This window comes from Crocodylus porosus, unplaced genomic scaffold (genome assembly GCF_001723895.1).
Source record: "Crocodylus porosus isolate Cpor-Errol unplaced genomic scaffold, CroPor_comp1, whole genome shotgun sequence".
Lineage (NCBI taxonomy): Eukaryota > Metazoa > Chordata > Crocodylia > Crocodylidae > Crocodylus > Crocodylus porosus.
In genome coordinates, this window is record NW_017728926.1 from 4,380,818 (window position 1) to 4,395,163 (window position 14,346).

The 14,346-nt window shown below is 42.6% G+C and overlaps 2 protein-coding genes across 2 annotated transcripts in view; one reads left to right on the forward strand and one right to left on the reverse strand.

Moving 5' to 3' along the window:
- WRAP73 (WD repeat containing, antisense to TP73) overlaps positions 1-5,888 on the forward strand; it is a 37,197-nt gene extending 31,309 nt beyond the window's left edge. The window contains exons 9-12 of the mRNA XM_019541242.1: positions 304-409; positions 2,001-2,126; positions 3,231-3,422; positions 4,231-5,888. Coding sequence (XP_019396787.1) covers positions 304-409; positions 2,001-2,126; positions 3,231-3,422; positions 4,231-4,340 — 534 coding nt within the window. The 3' untranslated portion in view covers positions 4,341-5,888. The remainder of the gene's footprint in view (positions 1-303; positions 410-2,000; positions 2,127-3,230; positions 3,423-4,230) is intronic.
- A 4,303-nt stretch (positions 5,889-10,191) lies between these two features.
- Positions 10,192-14,340, reverse strand: TPRG1L (tumor protein p63 regulated 1 like). The gene is made up of 4 exons (XM_019541246.1): positions 14,211-14,340; positions 12,665-12,841; positions 11,856-12,009; positions 10,192-11,043 (listed from the first exon to the last, which is right to left on the reverse strand). Exons 1-4 carry the CDS (start codon positions 14,255-14,257, stop codon positions 10,849-10,851), a joined length of 573 nt encoding a protein of 190 aa, XP_019396791.1. The 5' UTR covers positions 14,258-14,340; the 3' UTR covers positions 10,192-10,848.
- Positions 14,341-14,346: the final 6 nt, after the last annotated feature.

Sequence of the window (14,346 nt, forward strand, 5' to 3'; positions counted from 1 at the left end):
CGGGACACGGCATAAATAAGCGGCGGGTGTCCCGCTCGGGCTCCGCCGCCTCCGCGGGCAAGCTCCGCCCCGTCTCCCCGGGACACACACCTTCGGACCATGAGACGCACCCTCGTTTTCCCCCCACTTTTGGGGGGGAAAAAGTGCGTTTTATGGTCCGAAAAATACGGTAGATGCATTTAGAAACAATGCGTGAATTAAAATGAATGTTCTTTAGTCTTGGATTTGAGTGAAATGTTAATAATTTTTTAATACCTCTGCTTCAAATCTTGTTTTGTGGAACTGTCTTTTGTTTCTATTTAGATTGTTTATAAGGAAGTGGAGAAATCTGCAGCTGCAGAAACACAGAAACTCTCTTTCCCTCCAACCAGAGCACTGGCCAGCTCTCTCTTCAGTATGCCGAGTAAATGTAAGCAGAAGTTGCACATTATGGTACTGGTGACTGTAAAATCTTTTATATTTTTTTTAATCAGTGCTATAGAACACATAACAGGTAACATAAATACCACGGTGGATTTGACTTGATTAAAGTAAATTGATTTAAATCACTGGCCAGGAAGCCTTGATGTAACCATTGTTTTCTACGAAAAGCGCTTTCTTGTTGTTTTGATGTCCTTTATTCATTTAACTTTTTGAAACTTTGCACTTTTAGAGAAAGGTAAAGGCTTGACTGTGTGTTCACAAACTTGAAGAGAAACAATAGGGCTGATGGGTGGTGGGTAATCTCACATTTGTTATCTCTTATCTCCATATACTTCATATACATCTCCATATACTTCATATACATCTCCATATACTTCATATACTCTTATCTCCATATACTTCTGTTAACAAGGATGTTTTCTGGAGACAAACTCTCCCTGTGCCTGAAGAAAGGTATTTGTGCCTGAAAGCTTGCAAAGAACAATTTTTCCAACTATTTAGTTGGTCTAATAAAAGATATCACATCTACCTAAAGAACCTTGTCTGCCTGTACGATCTCTGGAGAGACAAATCCTGTTTCAGAACTGAAACTAAGCATCATCGAGCAGCTTAATGGGATCTTCTAGACTGAGCGCCGAGTCCCATTGGGTAGAGTTGCTTGCTTTAATTTTTACTAATCTATAGAGGAGCCTCTGGGAACCCTATAAGATTGGGCCCCTAATATAGTCCATGGCCTGTTATGACCTATTTATAAAATTTCTAAAAAGGTTACGACTATATTGTCTCAAATAGTATATAATTAGAAGTTCTAACTTTGAGCTTTAACATACCTTAAATTAAAACTATCTTTATATAATTTTATTTTTAAAGCGTCTTAAAAAATACAATTAAATCAAATCTGATTTAAATGAAATAATCAGTTTTTGTTTTAATTGCTGATTTTTATCCACCCTGATAAATACTAAGTGCACAGCGCAGTTTATAGTTATTACCTAGTTAACAGTCTTGCAAGGCAAAGAAGTAATGAAGTTTTATCATATGGAATATTAGTTAACTCAGGAGTATCAAACTCACCTGGGGCTGCAGGTTTTGTTTCAGGCCAGATCCAACACAGGGCACAGAGGTAGCAGTGGGAGGTTCAGCAGCGGTGAGGGATGTGGTGATGATAGCGAGTCCAGAGGTGGGGGGGTCTGCCAGTTACAGGAGGGGGTCTGCTGGCAATGGTGGGTCTGGGGAAGGGATCTGGGGGCCAGATAGAGTGACTCTGTGGGCTGGATGCAGCCCACAAATTGTATGTTTGACACCCCTGAGTTAAATTGTGGGATTGGAAGTTGGGTGATTTTGGTTCTTTTTCTACTTTTGTCCCAGCCTTGTTTGTATCTTCAGTTTTTTCTTCTATACAGAGCAATACAATGATCTAACATTTGGAGACATTTTGAGATCTTGTTATGGAATGATATCAAATGCAAAATATTATTCTTTTACTTGAGATTAGAATGCTTAGCTGGTATGATTTAAGTATCAGTGCCTTGTCTGCATGAAATTGTTTGTTAAAGTGATCTTATTTCAAATTCTAGATAACATTTCCCAGGTGCCCATGTCTTTACAGTACATCAAACCGGTTGCTGATCGGGCAAATCCAAGAATTGGAATTGGAACACTGGCATTTAGTCCTGATAACTGCTTCCTGGCAACTAAAAATGGTTAGTTCCCAGAGGGCTATATTTTAGAGGGTAAATCTCTTGGTCTTGCCATCTACCCTCTGGAGATAATCTCAGAAGTAAATATCACAGCTATTAACTATTTATATTATGGTAGCACCTCAAGGCTGGAGTCAGGACTGAGGCTGCATTGTGTTTAATTAACACTGTACAAACATAAAAGGACTTCAGCCCATGAGTTTTCACATCATAAAATGATAGACCGAGGGATCAGCTATTAACTGCTGCCTTGGTGATACATGAACTCAAACACCTGGCCTTATGCACCAGGTGATAACTTGTTATACACCTTCATATTTAAATTATTGTACTATATACATAAATGTAGCAGATACTGGGTAAAACACCAATCTTCCCTGGCTTCGTTTGTAATGAATATCTCCTTGCATATATATAGCTGTTCTGCAGTTTTAAAAACACTGGCTTGTTTATTGTTTACTTATTTAAATACAGAGATGATGGACTGAACATATAGCTCTTTCTATTGGCAATGCTGAAGTTCCTATATATGACTATATAAATTTGTGGCCCTAAGAGGAGTTGGGGGGGGCTCCTAGACTCATTAAAATTAACCTCAACTGATGGAGAAAAATTCTTATGGAATCAACTGAGGGAGAAGCTTTTAATCCAGTTACTAGCTGAGAAAAGTTCATGCGACAGAAACCACCAATAATAGCATCATTATAAGTAGTTTTAGAAAAGACAATTAAGGACAAGAATATAAACTGAACTACTCTTTTGTCATAGTTGCAGTTTCCCTTAATGGCAGATTAAGGCCTATTTGGAGAGTAAGCTTGCACTCTTGGTATACCTGTGCTATAAATGGTGTGTGCAGAGGGCTTTCAATCTATGGTTTTGGCATCTTTTATCATTATTTGGGGGCTGATCAGTAAGGGCAGGTTGTAAGGTTGTTTATCAGTCGTGTTAGTAATACAGACTTTTATGCCCTGTGCACCATGCTGCCACTGGTGTAAATGGTAATTCAGATCAGGAATTTCAATGAAAACATGTAAAGTCAGGTATTGAAATGCCACTGCATATTGCATTTTTTTTCTTATGGTATTGGCACCGTTTCCATTTTGATAGATAATACTCCTAATGCCATCTGGATCTGGGACATTCAGAAGCTTAAGTTGTTCGTAGTCTTGGAGCAGTTGTGCACCGTTCACTCATTTCAGTGGGACCCACGGCAACCTCGACTTGGCATATGCACTGGAAATAGTAAAGTGTACCTGTGGTCCCCAGCAGGATGCGTGTCAGTGCAGGTACCAATGGAAGGTAAGGCAGCTTGAAATTATGCTGCAACTACATGTAAAAAAAAAAACCAAAACAACCACCCAAAACTTATTTGTTAATGTGGTGATTTGGTCAAAACAGTGTTACTGAAGTGATGGATTAGAAGTGTCTGGAACTTCTGAAAAGGTACATATTGCCTTTCCTTAAATAATATACTCTAAATGAAACTGGACAACCAGATAACAAGAAGAGCTAAATATAAGGTGATGTAGCCTATGATGGCTAAGTTACTGATATACCTAAACTGAACTTAAAGGCCTTACTTTTTATACTGGTTGGCTGAATATAGAAGCTGTAGCTTTCCAGTATTTCAGATGCTGAAATTAGGACAGCTAAACATCTAATGCATTTTTAGATACCTCAAATTAATGGATACTGAAAGTAGCTACAGAAAATATGGCTACTACGCTAAAAAGCAGTTAAAGTTCCCATATACATTTACATCAACCCCAAATGCGTAGTTACAAGGTCTTTGAGAACGTTTGCACTCAGTGATATGCTATGTTGCTAATTGTTTTAAGAAACCTTAGTCTTTGTATGGGTCATTTTAAAAAGGTAACTACTTTAAATTTACTTCCATGAAAGTATTAGCAAATTAGCATAGGAAGTACCTTATATTAGCAGATTGAGGAGATTTGTAATTGTTTGGTCTTTGTTAGATACCAGGGGCCAGGTCTTAATCCACGTGTTCAGTTTTGAAATATGATCCTATTTCATCCTGCTCAAATTCCTGAAGATTTTTTAGTGTGCCTGAATTCCTTGCTCAGTTGCTTCTCTTTTGTGTGTGCAGGTGATTTCCAAGTCCTTTCTCTTTGCTGGCACTCTGGTGGGGACTCAATGGCACTCTTGAGTAAGGATAACTTCTGTGTGTGCTACTTGGAAAGAGAGGAGGTAAAATAACTACAGTAAAGGGTAGAAAAGCCATCCTGCAAATAGATATTTATGGAAAATGTGCTGCTGGACTTAGAGGAGTGAAGATGGGGCAGAATCTCAGTCTTCAAACTGAAGATATTTTGAACTCATTAAAATCTTACTTGGCGGGAAACAAAACTCCCTTGTAAAATACTGTGATTGTTACTTGAATGACTTGTTCAAAATTAAATTGCAAAGTACTAGTGGTGGAAACAAGGCATCAGGATTTTAATGAAGTAATGGAGTAAAATATAATGAAAACTTCTAAGCTTTTTGACGAGAAAAATACTTTGTGAAACTGTGTTGTTTGTATATTGTGTATAGAAATTATTTAATTTTATATATCTCAATAAACATTTTGATAACTGCATAAAATCAATCCAGCCTACTCTAAGTATATATTTTTTCATTCTAGTGTTTTGAGTTGGAAGTGGAAATGCATTTCACTGTTGTGCTCACATCTTGACTTAGTAACACAGCGCACTGCAAAATGATATTGGTTAATGAATAACATATCTCAAACAACCTTTCTGGCTCTTCTGCACAGAGTAACATGCATGTTTTATGTAAGCAGTTGAGACATAAGAGAAAAGTGGTCTCTTGGAATTAAATAAGTGATAGGAAAATAGCTGTTAGATGCTGAATATGCTTACAGAATTTGTTACTCTAAGCCTGAGTGGAATATTGTACAGTATAATTTTACTTTGTGAATGTTTTATTAATCAAACCAGGTGTGATAACCAGCTTGCTTCTGTAGACTAAAACATCAGATTGTGCCCAATCTGAACTATTCTGTGGAGACTGATACTGCTCTCAATAAGAGCTGCCTTTTTGAAAAGCCACTCTTAAAATGCATTATTTTATTCTTTTGAGTTGATGAAACAATTACTATGCTAGTAGTGAAAGGAGGAGTGATGTTCTCAGCTGTTGTTAGAAATGAATTTGAGAAATGAGGAATCAAATTGGATACAACTATTAGGAGGAAGGTCCAACAGTATTGTGTCTTGATAATGCCAGCATCATATGCATCAAATTACACCTGGGCCTTGTTCTGTTTAATTGGTTAGTGCAATTTACATTTAGTTTCAAGAACCACTACACCTGTCACCAAAGAATAAATAAAAAGCAATGGTTCTTAAAGTTAAATTTACTGCCAAATTAACAAAAAGCTAGACCAGTATTTTAAAAAAGAACCCACAGTGAGGAGAGACATACAGGTGCATTCCAGAATCCTTTTACACAAAATTTAATTGAAGAATGAACATACATCCGCTTTATTTCAAGGTAAAAAAAACAAACAAAAAACCAAGAAAAAGTAAACCTGCCAATACCGCTGCTGCACAGCATTTAATTAGCATGTTAGTGGCAGAAAAATGCTTCTGGTGATAAGTTCATACATAGAGAAGCTTGTCATAGTCATCTCATGCTGCTATTTGTCTCACTGTCTCTGTATTCTGCAGATGAAGTTACTCATTTCAGTAGTACTGCCCTACAAAAATTTAAGTGGAAGATTTAAATAAATCCAGATTGAGATACGTTGTTATGACTAAAATTTCCCTGCCTCTCCAGCAGCTGTGGCCTTGCAAGTTGCAAATAAACCCTACTTCGATGTTGTCTAATAGGGCTGTGCAAAACAGCACCATTTTGTTTCAGCTTACATTTCAATGGGACACTTCCATTTTGAGTTCTGTTTTGTTTCGAAACCGCTGTTCTGTTTCGTTGAAACTCTTTTGATGCTGTTTTGACATTTTGCACATAGGCTATAACAGGGAAGAATGAAAGTGCCTATAATTTTATCATTTCCTGCCTGATTCGGATGAAACTTGCAGGGATGGTAGCCCCTTCTGAGGCCATGAAGCCTGCCAGCTTTCAAGGAGATAGGTGCAGGGGTGTCTGGGAAACTGCGCATCAAGCTGCTGAGAAGCAAAACTTGTGACATGGGTAACACTGTGTGTGTTAAGGTGCGCCCTCACTAGTACTATGGCCTCTACACAAGGTAGTGTGCTGTAATGAGGTTGCCTCCTCCCCTACAGCCTCAGTCTGGTCCACCACTTTAAATGACAATAGGTAATAACTTAGTGAGCAGTACAGTAACATTAGCAGCATCTCAGGCAGCCAAACTGTCAGAGACTAGAGCCTTTCTTTCCTTTCCTGCAGGAGCTGCTTCTCCAGCAGCTGCCAGAGAACTCTGCCTGGCAACTCCAGCCCTGGGGCTTAGATGTGCCCAGGGCCCTGCATCCTTCTGGTCAGGTGCTAGGGGTGTTGGTCTAAGGACATGGCACTGGCAGACAAGGTCCTTTCCTTTGGGTCAATCTAAGCTGGTATCTTTTAGGAGACGGACTGAATAGTTAGCTACAGAAATGCATCGTAGCAAGCTTTTGGGTTGAAAAAACCTTTGTCAGGCTGAGGAAGCACCTGCAGTTGGTGTGTCTGTGTGCTGTTCCTGGATGGAAGGAATAGTAAATGAAAAAAGGAAATGGGTACAGATGGAAGGAGGAGGGTGGCATTCACTCTGTCTGCACCTGGAGCTTGGGGAACCCCAGCAGCGGGAGGTTCACCTTGAGGAACACCAGCTGCTCCACCAAACCAGGATCCAAGCAGGGGTGGTGGGGTGTCACTACATCCTCAGCAATGCTGAACACCCTCTCACTCGGAACACTGGTCGGTGGACAGGACAGGTGTTCGCAGGCAACTGTGGCCAGATCTGGCCACATCTGGCTGCGGCTTGCCCAGTAGGCCAGGGGGTCACACAGTAGTGGCTCCACATCCTCAGCAAGATAGGTAGCCACCAAGGCCTGAGTGCTACCTGCCTGATGGTGGGGTCTGGTGCCTCTGGACCCCACCATGGAAGCCATGCCTTTGGCCCACATTGGCAGCACCTGTGGTGGTGGAGGAGACTGGCTGGGGGATGGCATACTAGCATGGGACAGTGGATCCCCCTCTTCCACATCCCCCTGCCTCCGCTGTTCTGCCTCCCTGACTCTCTTCACCAGCACCTCCGTCCACTGATTCAGGCTTTGGCTGCTGCATACGCTGCCCTTCACCCTCGGGTCACACATGGCGGCCAGCACATGAACCGTACTGGACTGCAAGGGATCAAGCCGTTTCCTGATGCCCTCCTTCAGCCGCCTCACCAGTGCTTGGACGTCTGGTGACAGCGGCTTGCCCCAGCCAGGAACACTGATCCCCTGGAAGCTCTCCATTTGGCTTTGAAGTTCCTTCACAGTGGGAATCACCTGGCTAAGGAGAGCATCACTAGCACTGAGGGTCTCGGTGGCCTCAAGGAAGGGCTTGAGGACCACCAAGATCTGGGAGATGGTATCCCACTCAGCTCTGTTAAAGGGGCCGCTGATCCCAATCTCCCCGAGCAAGGCCATCTCATGGATGGCCTTCTGTTGCTCCATCAGCCTCTCGAGCATCAGGTATGTGGAGTTCCACCGAGTCTCCACATCCTGCATGATTTTGTGCTGTGGGATGTTCAGCTCTGCTTGTTTGTCCCGCAACATCTTGCCCCCCTTGACACTCCGGTGGAAGTAGCCTGCCACCTTCCTGCATTTGGAAATGAGTTTGCTGGTGGGGCTGGCACCGTCACCGGCAGCCCTGTCTCCCTCCAAGGCATCCCTGACAGTGAGGTGGAACTTGTGTGCCACACAGCAGATGCCAACAAAGTTGGCATCATGGACTGCCTTGACCATATTGGTCTCATTGTCAGTGACCATGAACCCGCGGGTGAGCTCACCCTGCCCAACGAGCCACTCCTGCATCAAGTGGTTCATGGCCCCCATGATCTCGGTTGCCGTGTGGGACTCATCCATCACCTCAGCTTGAAGGAGAGCCCACCGACGGCCTGACTTGTCATGCCAGTGTCCTGTGAGGGAGAGGTAGGCGTGATCACCCCGGCTGCTCCAGATGCCTGAGGTGAAGTGTAAGGCCACCTGCGGACCTGCCTTGCGCAGCTCCTCCCTCAAGTGCTCCTTGCATGCCTCATACAGGGAGGGCACCACTGTCCTGCTGAAAGTGGTGTGTGTGGGCACTTGGTAGGATGGGGCTAAGAGTGCCATGAGCCGCCTGAACCCTGGCCGCTCAACTAAGGAGAAGGGCTGTACATCGACAGCAAGCATCTCCCCAATGCTCTGGGTGATCTCGCTTGCCCTTGCAATGCACCCCCCTTTCTGTCTGCCTTTCCCCCACTGTTCCACGGTGGCCTGCCTCTGCTTTGGGGAGACAGGGGTTTTGGAGTGAGAGGGTGACTTCCCTTCGGGCATGCTCCCGCTGGTGCCAGGCTGAGAAGCAAGGGCAAGGGGGTGGTGCCTGCGGAGATGCATCAGCATCCCTGTGGTGCTCATGTGTTTTGTTCCCTTGCCCCGGCTGGTTTTGGCTCTGCAGTGCAGGCAGATAGCATACGTGGGATCATCCGCCAGCTCAAAATGATCCCAGACCACACTACCCACTCGCTTTTGAGGCATGGGTGCATGTGCGGATGCTGCACTTCCCCCCTCCTCAGCAGGCAGAGGCCCAGCAACAGGAGGAGCACACTCAGCTGAGCTGCTTGCCGCCGCAACCTCTACCTCAGCCTCCTCCAAAGTGCCTTCTGGGGAAGGAGACCTGGCTTTAGGGGAAACTTGAGGGGTGTGGAGCACAAACTCAGCTGATTCCCCCTCCTTCCCCAATATTTCCTTTGCTATGGCACTCAGATCCACATCTAGCTCTAGCTCTTCCTCTGCCACTGGAAGGCTCAGCATGGGAAGTGAAATGGGAGTAGAAGAGACTGTCATGCTGGTACTGCTAGTCATGGTGGTGGGGGGAGTTATGGGTGGTGCCCTTGGAGGGGATGCAGTCCCAGGCACAGGCAGTGGCACTGACACTACTCCTCTCTCCTTGCTGCTTCTGGAAACCTCATCCCTGTTAGTTGTAGGAAAGATGCTGCGTCTCAGTTTGGGTGGGGGGGAACTTACACCTCTCCCTCTACCCCCTCTTCTGCCCCTCCCTGAAGACTTGCCAGCTGCTTTTCCACCACGCTTCATGGTGTGTTTCATAGCGTCTTGTTGTTATACAAATACATAAATGTATCTCCCTTCCTATATAGATTCTATAGTGTAATATCTAATATAATTACAAAATTGAAAATAATCAATTAATGAATATAATAATAAAATAAAAGGGTCTGGAAGAAAGCAAACAGTATTGTGGAATCCCACTGGCTGGGCTAGCAAGTAGGAAATCATTCAAATCAATGTTAATAGTAGCCTTCGTTGTCTAATGTGCCTGAGCTGCTGGAAGACACAGCTCAGTAACTGTCAGACTCCAAGGCAGAAAGCAGGCCAGTTCAAACAATGCTGCCTTTTATGCTGTTTTTCCATCCCTCCTCCAGAGCACTGGGATTGGAAGGGACCTCGGAAGGATCACAGTCACTGGCCAGCTACATAGTCAACAAGAGCAGTCCTTCCCCCTCCCTCTCCTTATTTTGTTTCCCTGCAGGCAAACCCAGCTTGAACTTTGGAATTTTGTTTGGAAGTTGTTTTGAAGCCCTTTGCTTCGTTTCAATTTTGCTGTTTTGAGTTTGAAACAAGTAGAAACAAAACAGCCGGTGAAATTTTGCACAGCCCTATTGTCTAACCGAGTGTTTCTAATAATACGTTTGGTCAAGACAAAACTAATTGATGGAGATTTAAAAAAAATTAAAATAACTGTGGTTTCAATTGGGCAGAATGTTACATGAAGGCAAAGACCCTACAAGCTTTTGAGTGGAAGGTGTGGGTGTCATGCATTCAAAATTTCTTATGGGAGGTGGCTACAGTGAAACGCATAAAGGAGGAATCTACAACTTACAACACATTCGGATATAGCTGTTTTTTTTAAAGGCTAGTAAAAATCACTCCAAATCCATACGTTTCAGTTCACAGAGCAACAGTTCAATTCTGGTAATGAGAAGATGTAAGGGTTCAGCTTTGACCAAATTTGCCAACACATTGGTTAGGTAACGAATGAAGGCTTAAGAAGACTTCATGCTTGAATTAGCCCACTTTCTGAGACTATTATATAATCTAGATTTACTACCTCCTCATGAGTAGTCTCAAAACACAGTGACATGATTTAACAGCTATGGATTTACATGATACAATTATAATATGGTATGAACATGCAACTATGTTGGATAGTAATATAGGGAGTACAAGTTTTACATTTATCAGGGAAAAGGGGTATAGCTAGAAATGGAAGAGAAAATATCACAGCTCACTAAACCTCCATATGAACCAGTAAGTACAAGAATGCAATTAGCTTGTGACCACCTGAGGTCTATTTGACTGAAGATTCTAGTGATCTTTATAACAGTAAAGTGATTTCTGTTAACTGCTCATTTTACAGCTAGCCAATCCCTTTTCTGTTTATATGCTTTTTTCTTTTGTTGCCCTGGAGTAATCTGCTACATGATAAACTCCCACCTTGATACTAGCTTGAAATCACTTCTCCTTGGCATAGATTAAATACTGTGAATTTAAAATCCAATTTTGCCTCTTGTCATGGAATAGCCAAGTTTGGCTTCATTGTTGATGAAGGACATCAATCCCACATAAGTTTCAATGAGAAGAGGCCGCTCCAGGACTAGTACTCCATTAGCTCTTCCTGGCAGTGGACACTCTTTATGGGCTTTCTTCACTGCTTGGATTAATTGAGTCTTAAAGTTTTCCAACTGAAAAAAAAATGTAAAGACCTTATTAATTATGACTGCATCACTTGACACTTTCCCATTAGTTCTCTACCAAAGCATAATTTTACAAGAGGGACTTCGCAACTGAAATGCAAGCCACCATTAATTAGCAAGTGAGCTGTAGTTGTAAGGGAGGTGCAAGCTACAATCAAATCCATATTCTTGCCTTTAACCTTTAATGATGCTGTTGTTTCAAACTAGACCTTTATTAATGCCTACCAAAAGATTTTTGCAACAGATTTAAAGAGCTTCAGCTGTTATACAATGTTAAATGCTCTCTGTGCTACAGCTTGGAAAAGTTCCAGCTCTTTACTCCAAAACCCTCTGAAGAAAAGTTGTCTAAAACCACTAAACTAAAGAAGAGACTGATATATGGGAGGATTTCTTTGTCTTGTACCTACTGATCTACCACAAATGTTTTGGAACCATGGGCTACAACTACTCTAGGTAAAACCTGGGCACCTGTCTAGTTAAAACTCAAAAGAGATTAGATTTCTGGTGCCGCAGAAAAATATTTTCCTCTCCTTTTGGCTTCAAAGGTGTGTGTAGGTTGTTAGTGTAGTGAAAAGGAGGTGGAGATTTAATAGGAGAGTTACCAAAAATGCAATAGCTAAGTAGCAGCACAACGTTAAGTGAATGGGGAACAGAGAAGTTTTTAACCTATATGCTTTAACTAGTTTTGTGCCTTCTACTTAGCTGAGTACAAGTCCTTTGATTTTTGCAAAGGGTACAACTATATCCAACCTACTCTGTTTATCTTGTCATAGCTGGTACAACACAGATTATTTCCTTACTTGGCAAAGTGATGCAATCTTCTCATCAGCATCTGCCATTGGATGTTCCGTAAAAGTAGCATATGGCACGTTTTTGGACCATGGATTCCATCTGTTTATGAAGGAGGCACGGCTTTGCTTATCCCATTGAATTCGAATACCAATACCTTCTCGCCTAAAATTCAAAGACAATACACTTGATGATGTAGCACTTAAATTTTCACACCAAGTTTACTGATTAAAAATGCAATATCTGAGAAAACTAAAAGTGCATTTTTAGGATTTAAGTTTGTTTGATAGCAGCAGCTGATCTCAAGACAATTATCAGTATTATAAACATCTTCATTGTTCAGCTTTCATGGTAAGCAAAGATTTTAATATTGAATGTTGCAAAAAGTTTAAGTTTATTAGAACCTAGACATCAAGATGTACACTGAAGTGCCATAAAGCATAAGGTACATAAAGTGTGGGCTGTGGTAACGGCAGTGCTCAGTATAACAAGGCCTATTCACAAGCAAGTTAAGGTAGCACTATTATAAACCAGTTGAGTTTAGGCACTAGGAGCTTGTTTCCCTAATAACAATTGCAACTTTATTTTAAAAAAGTACTGCAAGAGTAAGATAATAATTTAAGTCTATCTGATAACCATCTCAATGACAACTTCCTTACTGATCTCCCACAGCAATTTCAGTAATACATAGATTCCAAAAAAAAAGTTTGTAACTTTTTCAGAAATCTGAAAGCTAACAAAGTTGATAATATGTGATTTATGATAAGAAGACTGAAAGCTTTAATGTTAGCAGTATCAGACCCAGCAAATCAGAACTTACTTATTCAGCGATTTAGGTGGGAACTCAAACTCTCCAACAGAAATTGTATCAACTGCATTAAGCGATATTCTAGTCACTTGCTCACACTGCAGGTTGATGAAGTCATATTTACAGATCAGAAGAGACCAGTCGGTGATAAGAACCAGGCGCTCCTTTTCATTATTCCAGTGATCAATCCTGATCAGATAACAAGCAAGGGATTCAACTTCATTTGTTTTTAGGTAACAACTTTCAGGAAAAACCACTTAATAGCCTGACAAATACACACCAGTCACTGCAAGAATTTAAGAAGTATATTCCACAGCAGAAAGATAAGATTAGAGTTGGTCAGAGTTTGTTACTGGGGGTATACTGCAATACACTGAGAATAAAACAAATCTATTAGAAAACAACTAGTTATCAAGATCCAGAAAAAGGCTTAAGATGAACGAGTAGTTTGTAACAATGCTTTAAAAATTAAAATTAAAAGAAGGATCATCAACAACTTCAATAAATGTCAAAGGAGTCTCTTAAAGCTTACTGTCAGCTTTACTCAGGTACCAGGGACTGTGGAACATGTCTGTAAAATACAGGATAAAAAGCTGCCTCGGTACTGAACTACCTTAGCGCCTCGTTTTTTGTTCTTTAGTATCTAGTCCACTGAAGCAATCTAGAGTAGACGTTGTGCTTTTATCCTTTGCTGTAGGAATACTACGTCCTTAGACTTCTACTGTTTATTATAACCACTGCTTAAATGCATGTTGGTCTCTGTTTTCTTTTCGCTCCAAGGTTTAATCGGGGACCGGAAGACTAACGTCTAGCATCCAAAAGCTTGTTTTATTCTATCCCAACCATGCAGTTGATCCATTAAAAGATAGGATGCCCGAAGAAATCTCTGTTGCTTGCAGCATAAAATAACTTTTAGTGATGCTGTTCAGGTGAAGCCCACTAAACTGAAACTGCACCCTCCCTTTATTGTAAATAATCTAATCTTTTAGGCTGGGCTTTAACTGCAGCGCTTACAAAACTGGGCATGAGACAGCATGATCTTATCAAGCGAGCACAGCACAGGTGTGTTGACAGGTCATGCTCTGTGAAATGCCCGGGGGCAGGGAATCATGGCCAGTTCTCCTTGCTCACAAGAACACAGCGCACGCAGCAGAATGTTTTGGTCTTGCCCATCACCTATCATGCACTGGAGGTAGCAGCAGTCTTTTAGCCTGCACCTTGTTTAATCCAACTGAGTCTACGCCAGCACAAACGACCCTTTAATTCAGACCTGGGCTTCAAAAAAAGTGGAAGTTCAGTGCTGGTCCTAAACTAAACCGGTTTAAAGCCCGATCCAAGCACGTTTGCTGCTGTGTAGCCTCAGCAGCACATCGCAGGCCACGGGAGCAGCGCGGGGACAGGGCCGGGGTCGCCGAGAGCGAGCGGGAGGTGAAACGTTTGACCAGCGGCGTGGGGCGCTGCAAACAGGCGCGGTCCCGCCCGGAGCCGGCAGGGAGGAAGAACTCAAACAACAACGACCGGGAGCTGGGCCGTGCTGCCTCCGGGGGCCGGTACCTACTCTGTCAGCAGCCACACGCTCTGCACCTCCCCGTCCTCGCTGGGCATGACGACCAGGCGGATCTCATTGACGGCCTGTTCGATGGTGCCTGGCTGGAGGGAAAGGAGGCACCGCGTTTCTCTCCGCGCCCCGCCGC